We start from the raw sequence: 10,576 nt of genomic DNA on the forward strand, positions 1-10,576 counted from the left end.
TTTTGGCACTTGTTTATTATTATTAACCAATTTATAATTATTATTAGAAAGAAATTAAAAAATCACAAAAGTTTTAAATGAATATGTTGAAAGAAAATCTTTGATAATATAGTATAGAAAGATATAGATATAAATATAGATACATAAGATCATACTAACCGATAATATTAAATATGATTAAACATAAGTATCTAGTTTTTTAAACAGATTAAATTACTTAATGACGATAAATTATTGTGTTTTCATACAAAACATGAAATAAATAACAGAAGTGATGGGCTACAAACAAAAAAAAAACATATTCCATATGATTTGGTCTCAAAATATCTCTTATTACAAAGCTTTATACACAAATGATGATATTCGTTGAGGGAGGGAGAATAACAAGTGGACGACTTTGGTAGTAATTCCACATTTTTTGAGGGTCTGTCTGTCTGTGTGCACCAAACCACGAACAAGATTGCTTCACACACAACCAAAAGCAAAAGCAAAAGCAACACACTCGTTGTTGAATTAGATTAGATATTGTTATCACAAAGTTTAATAAAAAAAAAAAAAAAAAAAAAAAGGTTAAAGCTGAGCTCTACTACTACCAACTACTTACAAGGGCCCTTATGGTAAATAAATGCTGTCAGATCATTTGCTAGATGCTACATAACTTCCTTTTTCTTCTCTTTTTTGAACTTTGAATGGCAAATATTCTACTCCTTAATTCCATGTATGGACACGATATGACTTGAACCCTCAACCTTAAGGAAAGAGGACAACACCTGATAATGCGCGGGACTAGAAGCCCTTTGGTTGCTACATAACTATTTGTATTAAAATTTAGGTACAACTGTCACAAGATCAAATCCGCATATTTTACAGTTTAAATATATAAATGCTCTCTCTAATTACAGATTTTGTTTCAGAGCATGTGTAGAGTTTGAAAGGGAAGAGTGATAGATTATGAGGTGGAATTAGCACAATTTGAGCTTCCGTCTATGCAGTTGATCACTAAAACAGTATATCCCATAAACCCAGGAGATATGGAACATTTATCATATGTGTAGACTGTAGAGTGATGGGTCATTTATCCTCAAGAGAAATTAACATGAGTCACCAGGCTACCAGTGCAAAATTCTTGTCATCATCAAAAACTAGTAAGATCCTATTGGAGAGTTGAAATAGTCTCATTAGCACAACACTCTAGTCTACATGACAATTCACAAAGCAACTATCTCTACTCTCCTGTCATCTTATCTGAAATGTCTCCAACTTCATTCTACATCCTCCTCCTTTTGTAAACATACAAGCCATGAGACTATGGCCTAATTGAGCATCTCAATTACAATGACTTGAGATGCATTACAATTACAAATCATAATAAAAAACTGCAGCAGTTGAGACACTTGACCAAAACTATATCCGGAATCCAATTTAAGTTGTAAATCTGTATTATAAAAATTGGTAACTTTTTCTCTTTTCCTGCTTGTGTTGTGTAGTCTGACTCATCAAGAAACTGAGCCCAATATAAAATCATTTAATGCAGCACACTGGCCTAAATAGTGAGGGCTATGGCTATCAAGTAAAAGATGCCAAAGATGGATGAAGGAAGAATCCACATTTGCAAACATATCAAGTCGTTTTTCTAGTACTACTTGCTTGAGCTTGCATTAACTTGTCCACATATCTTATTCAAACATCCTGATCCTGCTGCTAACTGCTAAGTTTTCCATCTAAATTCATTATTTTTCACCTCACTCACATATATATATATATATATATATATATATATATATATATATTTATTACTCCAATTCTCAAGTATATAAACTCATCCTCAGCGATTAAAAACCTTCTAATAATGCAGCTTCCTTAGTGAAATCTGATTCTCTCCAAGTAGAAAATTATCTAAACACAGCCATGTATTGTAAACAAATCTAATGTATGTATTTGAGGGCAAAGAAAACATATTTATCTTAAAAATTCTTTTTCTTATATGATAATGCATAAACATCCACAATAAGATTCATAATTGTAATATTGTCAAGGTAGCTGCAAAAAAAAAGGTATAGATTGTAACAAGGCAGGGCATATATATTATATTATATTCATTGGAAAAGAGCATATCTACTCTAGTATGAGTATCCAATTGTTTGCTGTTTGCTTCTACCTACAATCATGAATCATCAAGAAGAACATATCTGCCTAGCCTAAGGTAACATTACATTACATTGGATAAGAATGAGATTACCAAATACCAAAAGCTTACCCTGGGCTCAAGAGATATAATATAGAGATTCAATCCTAAAGGATTTCCTGGGATTCAACTTTGTGTGTGTATACACTATACAAATGAATCCAAGTTCTGAATAATTCCCACAGGCCTGTTATTTTGTCACTATATATGTTGACTTGACTTTAAGGGATTCCTACCACCAAACCATTTATAATTATAAATGAGAATTTCCACAGGCCTGTAATTTTGTCACTATATATGTTGACTTGACTTGAAGGGATTCCTACATATCATGATCATCTCTCCTATTTCTCCAACAAGCAAACTTTCTTCTTTCACAAAAAGCTCTACTCTCCCATGCTCACACAAAGATACACACAAGCTTAAGAAAATAGCTCGGATCACACACCAAATGCATATGAAAAAACTCTGGTAAACATAAAAAAAAAAAAAAGGAGACATGTAAAAAGAAACTCTTTGAAAATTTTACCCCAAGGATTCATAGCATCCAACAAACTACTATGATAAACAACTTCGCAAAAGAAGATTACAAAATTAAAAACAAGTTTCACAATATCAGGCTGCATTTAACAAATCCTTACCAACAAAGATTGCAAGTAAGCCTCTCCACTGGACTTTCAGCCTTTTCGTTGTCTGCTTTGTGAAAAAAAAGGCAGGTTCAACAGGAAAGTCTATCACAAAAACATAAGACACCAATAAAAACTCGGATCCACTCAAAAGCTGACATAACTGAAAGTCTTGAGTTTTAATTTGATAATTTACACATTTACTTACAACTACAGAATAATCATTGATTTATTATCATCGTTCCAAAACACTGTGTACCATGGCAAAAAGCAAGGGGGAGAATTGAGAAAGGAACTAGAGAAGAGCAAGGAATGCAAATTATGTATGAGTGTGATAATCTTATTTTCCTATAGCTTGCTGTCCCTTTCTCTCTGGCAAAAGATAAACTGAGATCTATTTATTCCTATATCAGTAAAAGCTAGAAAAATGAAGTCTGCATCATAGCTCAAAATGTTAAAATACAGTCACCCATTAGTCCTTAAATTCCACACACCATGTAGTTTGACACAGCTATAGCCTATACTAGTAGGTCGTTGACATACTTCATTAGAATTGACTTATGTTGGAACATTTATGCAACTGGGCCATCAAAGATTCCTTCCATTTATCATTTATGTAACTAAAAAGCCTAAAACTGAAGTGCTCTCATGGATTGGCAAATACAACAATTACTTCCCAACAATTCCAAGCCTTGAGAACAAGTATAAGGATCATATCATACACCAAACCTAAAGTTATGCATTACAATATTAGCAGAATATTCAAGACTAAAGAAAGATAAAGCAGCAACCTGAAACATAAAACGAGCATAAACCATCCAAGAGATCATCTGAAGCTATTGTTTTGATCCATTCTCAATTCACACGAGCATGAACCTCTGTATTTCTCAACTTGCTTGGCTCCTCACGTGCAGAATGATCATTGGATGATGCTCTACGGCATGGAGAGAAATTAAAGGCTTAAAAAACAAGAAAAACAATTCAGTTATTGCATGGGAGAAGAAAATTAGTGCTTACTTATGTTTCTTAGCATTCTTTTGCTTAATGGTAATAACCATATCCATAGCCATCCTCTGGTGCTCACGCGTTTGACCATGCATATCCAGACCTTCCACACTTTCACAGTCAATTTTGCAAATTCGACACCACCCCATGCTATATGTCTTTCTCTTCCTTAACCCATCAAATGAATCAGGCCCACCCTGAAAATAAAAAGTACCCAATACAAAATATTTACATTATCATATCCGTGCCACATAAAGATATGGGATATTGAGATATAAGGCTTACTGAAAAAAATCCAGCATCACTTGGGAATCCTTTGCGAGAATAACTACTTCTAAAACCAGGCTCTCCCAGATGTGGACGAGCTGACTTGGCACCAAAAGGCGGTTTATGGGAGAAGCCCCCAGGCCCATTTGGTTCCCCATAATCTTGGAAAGAGCCACAATTCCTCAGCCCAAAAGGTTCATCACCCCTTGGGCCATCAAACTCCCCTCTATGCATGTGACCAGGAGGGCCAAATCTTTCACCAGCTGAATGTCTTTCCATCTCTCTGCCATCAACATCAAAGTTGTGTAACGAACGTCGACCAAAACCATGCATTGGTCTGTGAAAATCAGGCCCGAACCTTCCCCTATTATCATCATGATGAAGTGGTCTTCCACCAGAGTCGTTGGGATGATAAGGAGGCAAGTATCCTCCACTGCCAGGAGCATCAAATCCGTATCCATGGGGATCTTTATCAAAAAACCTTGATGGTCCATCCATTCCATAACCACCTAATGGCCTTGATGAGCGACTCCCATACTTGGGAGAATCCTCTAAGTGAGGAAACAGTCTGCCTTGCTCATGATGACCCATGGGAAAAGTATCAGGAGTTCTAAATTTTTCATCACGAGAGTCAAGAAGACCTGCTGGTGGTGGTGGGGCCCCCCCATTTATCCTCATTGAATTAGATTCACCACCAAAAGGATAAGGTCCCCTGTCTACATTTCCAGGTATATGAGAATCCAGTCGTCTACTGTTGAAATGAGATGGCCTCGGGTCATGGTATATATCAGATTCCATTGGACCAGGATGACGAGGGGCGTTTTGGCCATCAGGACCATGTGGCAGTGATGGTCCCAATGGCTCACCTTGAGACATCCTATTAAGCCTGCCATTGTATTGTGGTTCATATCCCCTGCTGCTGCTACTATTGTTAGGTGGTCCACCCAATGGAAAGTCATGATGGAAAGAAGCAGGTGGCTGGAAATGCTCGCCTGGATGAGGTCCATGAGGCAAATAACCATGCCCAGGAGGCCTTAAATGGCTTGGGGGATGCCCTGGTCCAGCAGGTCTCTGTTGCTGCCCAGATGGCGGATAAGGCACCTGAGGATGTGGAGATCTTCCCTGCTCGGTAAGAGGAACAGGGTTGCTTGGAAACCCACCTGACATGTCACCAATCTGGCCTTGAGGGGGAGTTTGGGATTGACTAAAGGTTCTCTCATGATGCCCCTGTTGGATACAACTTCCAGGAGGAACAGCAAGTGACCCATTATCGACTTCAGAAGAACTCTGTGCTTCCCCTTGTTTCATGGCAACTCCCCCGTCCTCTGCTTTGTTGTGATCTGAGACACCATCCTTGCTCTCTTCTTTCACTCTTTGTATAGTGCCAGAATCACGTGGAACCCCTTGGACCTGATGCAACTCAGAAACAGCATCCTTTTCATCTTTCATGTGGTCATCTTCACCACCATTTCCAGTTTTCAATTCATCGTTGATGTCTGTTTCAGGTTTTACTTCGTTGAAATTAACTCTAAATTCATCAGACTTCTTTAGTGAGGGTGATTTATCTTCTTGTTGTTCCACCCTTCTTTCAAATGGCTGATCACCTTTCCTGTCCACCAATGCACCACCCAAAGGTGGTGCATATTGGTTATGTTGCTGCTCTGGGTACACATGCGGTTGGTTTGTCATGTTTACATTACTCTGATTTACCAAAGGCTGGCTTGGACCATACTGTGGTGGTCTGGCATGAGGTGGAATACCTGGTACTCCAGAAGATTGGGGTTGAGTGAACTGGCCTCCCTGATTCAACATAGAAGGTCTTCCCATATAGCTTTGAGGTGGCAATGCAGTACCCTGCGATGGTTGAACAAAGCCATGACTAGGTTGCTGCATAGGCTGTGGTTGCACCTGAGCATGGTGTAGTTGTCCTGGAAATGCTTGTGGTTGCTGCACATATTGCTGAGGTGTTGGTTGCTGAACCTGATGCACAATAGGACGCGGATGAGCTGGTAGACCTGGTTGATTATGAGGATGGATGTGCTGCTGTGTGGGTGGGGCTTGTGAAGGCAACATATGAGAAGGTTGAGTAGGACGCATATGAGGAGGTGGTTGTGGAAACTGAGTAGGTGGTAAAGACCCAGGTGGTGGTTGCACTTGCATAGGTGGAGCATGCTGGATTGGTTGGTGTGGTTGTGAGGGATAAGAGGGATGACCAGCCACAGATTGAACTGGAGGATGCTGAGGATTCATAGGTTGGGACTGAGGTGGAGGAAGAGGAAGTGGTTGAAAAGGTGGATGTGCTTGAGGAGGCTGAGAATAGTGCATCTGTGAATGAGGTTGCTGATATTGAGGCACTTGCATTTGTGGTTGTGGTTGTGATTGGGTGTGACTTTGAACAGGATGTGGCTGAACTTGTTGGTATGACTGTGGAGGCATGTGCCCATGAGCAAGGGGATGATTCTGTGACTGAATCTGACCTCCTGGATGAACTTGCTGTTGTGGATTCACTTGAGCCTGATTTTGACTTGAGCCAACCACTGCAGCCGGAGAATAGAGAGGTTGAGGCTGTACATTAGATGGAATTTGTGGCTGAGCTTGAGAGTGCATCTGAAATTGTGGTGGACCTTGGGCCTGTGGCTGGGGTTGGGGTTGGATTTGTGGCTGAGGTTGTATAGGGGCTTGAATCTGAGGCTGAGATTGGGGTTGTGGCTGGACTGGAGGCTGGTTTTGTGGCTGTTGTTGATACGGGTAGTATTGTTGATAAGTCTGCTGCTGGTATGGATCATAACCAGGGTATTGTTGGTAATATTGCTGATACTGTTGTTGTTGTTGCTGTTGTTGATACCATTGTTCGGGTGCTGGCACAGCAGTTGCAGGTGCAACTTGGGGTAGAGGATTAGTTGGTGGAGTCACATTGGAAGGAGCAGTAGCAGTCTGAGGCTGAGCTGCCACTTGATGTGGTTGGGAAGCTGGTGCTGCTGTTTGATTAGCAATTTTGCTTTGATCAACTGATACAGCAGCATCCTGTGCAGTGTCAGACCCGTGTGGTTGACTATTTGTACCCTGTGGCGATCACATTAACACAGGTTATGAAAACAAAAGAGAGAAACCTTTCTTGAAGGCTAAAAAGAGAACGTCTCATTACATTGATATTACAGGTCTGAGCATGTTCCTGTACTTGACGATGCACAATTTGAAGCCTACATCGGTTGCATACAACTGGAGAATTGCCAAAGGCACATCCTGAACAGTGAGAAGTGCACTCAGATAAAGGACCTTGCCACACACAGCCACTCCTATGATAGAGGCAGTGTACATTGGTTTTCCCAATGGTTTCTGCCAATGCCTTGTTAGATTCCATGAGTGGCTGAAACAAGGATCAACATAAAATGTTATGACTTATGATCATAAGTCAATTAAGGCAAGAAGAATAACAAAAAGTTTACCTTTGAACCAGCTTCAGTTACCAAGTATCCATCATAAGGGCAAGCCTGAGTACTGCCTACAACATATGTCAGACAAGGCTTGCAGTATAGATGAGTGCATTGTGTCTGGAGTGCTTCATGCGGATACACGAGTGTTCGACAAACAGGACAAAAGTATTCGCCAGCAAGAGATTGGATGTTTAATATGCACTCATTGTCAAAACCCATGTTGCATCAGAATACTCTCGAAAGCATTCACAGTATATCAACACTAACCAGAAAATGAGCAATTTTTGCTGCACATAGAAAACCAACCAGTTAGATCGCTATATAGACGTAGGTCTGCTTTAGTTACCCTGCCTAAATCATTCAAAGCAAACCCATTACAGTTAAGGAAACATCCCACATTATATTTCTGCAAATTCTTTAGCTTTTGTGGAACAAGGTCAACTAATTTCTATGGAAAGTAAGAAATTGCATATTGAACTACAACAATACATGGACAGGATAACACTTCATCAAGTTCTATACCCCTACCCCATCTTAAATGACACCAACCAACACAATGCATGAAACACTAATATAACACCAAATTAACCCTAGAACATCATCAATTGTGAACCAAAATTAACAGACATAATATGCTTGTTTAATAATGCTTCTAATTCTTGGTAGAGTTATCAAATAACTTCCTTGCTTGGCTCAGCATCAAAGAGAACTAGTAACAAATCTTGATCCTCAAGAAAACAAAGTCAAATAAAATCAAAACAAGGCTTTGATATACATGAAAATAAAAACCCTGGCCACTCTACGCAGCACACTAGACATAAACCGAACCTAATGTATAAACGTTATCCTACTTTCACAATGTATTAAGCTTTGGTTTTTAGAATTGCATTTCATTCGGAGGGACCAAGACTTCACGCAACCATCAACGTACTTGGGTACATTTGGTCGAAGGAATTCATATACGGGTAAATGTCAATTTTATCTTCGATAGCTAACACAGAAAATGAAATGATCGAAGGAATAAAACCATCGGATTTAAGCAGTAAGGAAGAAAAACACTGATCATGATGGACGATCAGCGAGTGAACGGCTTCCAAAGCTTTCTGATAAATAAAAGCTTAACATAACCACCGCCAAACGAAGTACAACGAGGGCGGAACAAAGTGATATTTCCATCAAACTCAATTATACCGTATGAATAAAAGGAAAAAAGCGATAGTACGAAAACCAAACCCTAGGGTTTTGGCAACCAGAAAATCAAACCTTGATGACAATGAGGACGACCAGCTACGATCTCGACTGGCCTCGTTTATGAAATTCTGGGAGAGATTGATGTGCGACGGTGTCAACGTGATCAGTGAGAAGCGAAGAAAGGGTATATTGGTTATTTGGTGGCAGTGGGCGTTACTACTATAGATGCCCTAGCCCCCCTGAGTGCCAGATAAGTAGAGGGAGGAGGATGGTTTTGTAAATATATGGAAGTATGGGGTGATTTATGTAAGTCCTCGTGGCCGATGCCGTCATGCGCCTTGCCACCGGTCCGGACTCCGTGGGTTCGTTTTTTAGAAGAAAAAAAACAACATATTCATTGCGTTGTTTCGAAAAATAAGCATTAAAAAGTTTTCTAATTTTGTCACTAATTTTTATTTATATAAAAACTATTAATATATACTTATTTTAATAGTTAATTTTCTTAAAATATTTTTTAAAAATTAACTATTAATATATACTTATTTTAATAGTTCTTTTATATTAAGTTATAACTCGTGTACTACATGAGATTGACAACTTAAAATAGCAAAAAAATACACTATAAGTGAAACACCAAAATTTATGCAGATAAAACCAAAATGATAGTAGCAATTACTATGACATAAAAGAACTCGATAGCCAATACCATTATCATTTTGACATAAGCTCAAAACCATCTAAGATGCAAACATGTAATAGTGATAAACACGATTCTGCAAAGTGAAACAACTTTGAAACTTAATATAAGTAATACTAACTTGTAATAGATTTGCAAACAGTTATATTTTTAGAAATACACATGCACAAAAGAAATAGTTTTGTAATAAAAGAAGTTGATTCTATGACCCAACCGAAATCATGTTAAAGCAATGGATTGTGAAGCATCTGATCAATCCAAATTTGGTATTAAAAACTATTTATCTGATATAGACATATTCGTATATTCTGATATAGAGGTTAATAGAAAATTTAGAAAAATAAAAATAAACCTATCAAGAAGAAAATGAACATATTCATCCAACCATTAGAAAACTTTTTTATGGTCAATTTGTAATTATAAGTTTGTTTTATAAACATTTAAATGATTAACTAATTATATTAATTCACAGAAAATTAATTAACTTTTAAGATAAACAATCTCAAACGTACATAAAAGTATTAAAACGTTAGCAAAATAAAAATAAACCTATTTGAACACGGTCTCATGAATGGCGAAAAAATCAATATTTGGACTTTAATTTTTTCAAATTAATATTAGACATTTTTATCAATAATGTATGTAAACCATATTAGACACGAGAATTTTAATTATCCAACTAACTAAAAGATTAGTTGCTTAACATTTTATTTTTGATATTTATAGAGGATAATGAGATAAAAACTCTTAAGTTTAACTGAAATATACGAATTTACCCTTTTGCAAATTTTAGTTTCACTAGAACCTGATGTTTGCAAAAAAAAATGATCCTTTTGTTTATTTTTGATTCATTGAAGTCCTTACGTTTGGCAGCAATGTTCAAATTACCCTCTTTTATGGTTCATAAAAGCACTTAGTTTTATTTTCTGGTTCATTAAAGCCCTTAAGCTTGATTGGAATGTTAGGTTTTACCAGGTAAATATGCAAAAATGTTAAAATTGAAAAAAAAAATTACAAATCATCTAAAAGAATTTTTCTAATGATACAACTTATTATTATTTAAAAAAAATCCACTATTATTTGATACTATAATTTTTTAATCATATATAATTCTAATTATTCATAAAACTCATAAAAAGTTTTTGTCCAACATCTACAGGATTCAACTTGC

The 10,576-nt window shown here is 37.4% G+C and overlaps 1 protein-coding gene across 4 annotated transcripts; it reads right to left on the minus strand.

Moving 5' to 3' along the window:
* Positions 1-254: 254 nt before the first annotated feature.
* LOC145138846 (uncharacterized) lies at positions 255-8,960 on the minus strand. Of its 4 annotated transcripts, none has more exons than XM_079072861.1 (8): positions 8,781-8,959; positions 7,530-7,804; positions 7,229-7,450; positions 4,102-7,146; positions 3,829-4,013; positions 3,603-3,745; positions 2,827-2,916; positions 255-463 (listed from the first exon to the last, which is right to left on the minus strand). In XM_079072861.1, the coding sequence occupies exons 2-6, from the start codon at positions 7,734-7,736 to the stop codon at positions 3,667-3,669; spliced, it is 3,738 nt and encodes a 1,245-aa protein (XP_078928987.1). In that variant the 5' UTR covers positions 7,737-7,804; positions 8,781-8,959; the 3' UTR covers positions 255-463; positions 2,827-2,916; positions 3,603-3,666. The 4 variants fall into 4 exon arrangements, with proteins under 4 accessions (XP_078928987.1, XP_078928986.1, XP_078928988.1 ...); XM_079072860.1 differs by having other exon boundaries at positions 255-2,653; XM_079072862.1 differs by lacking the exon at positions 255-463 and having other exon boundaries at positions 2,686-2,878; positions 8,781-8,960.
* Between the last annotated feature and the right edge of the window lie 1,616 nt (positions 8,961-10,576).

Source organism: Lactuca virosa, chromosome 9 (genome assembly GCF_052849685.1).
Source record: "Lactuca virosa cultivar CGN04683 chromosome 9, Lactuca_virosa_CGN04683_v6, whole genome shotgun sequence".
Lineage (NCBI taxonomy): Eukaryota > Viridiplantae > Streptophyta > Magnoliopsida > Asterales > Asteraceae > Lactuca > Lactuca virosa.

What these genes read in the sequence shown, in the direction of transcription:
- LOC145138846 (XM_079072861.1), bottom strand. Translation starts at nt 7,736, where the DNA reads ATGGGTTTTGACAATGAGTGCATATTAAACATCCAATCTCTTGCTGGC. An exon ending in TAACTGAAGCTGGTTCAAAG is followed by an intron (nt 7,451 to 7,529) that starts GTAAACTTTTTG and finishes TCCTTGTTTCAG; the next exon opens with CCACTCATGGAATCTAACAA. An exon ending in AAGAATGCTAAGAAACATAA is followed by an intron (nt 3,746 to 3,828) that starts GTAAGCACTAAT and finishes TCCATGCCGTAG; the next exon opens with AGCATCATCCAATGATCATT.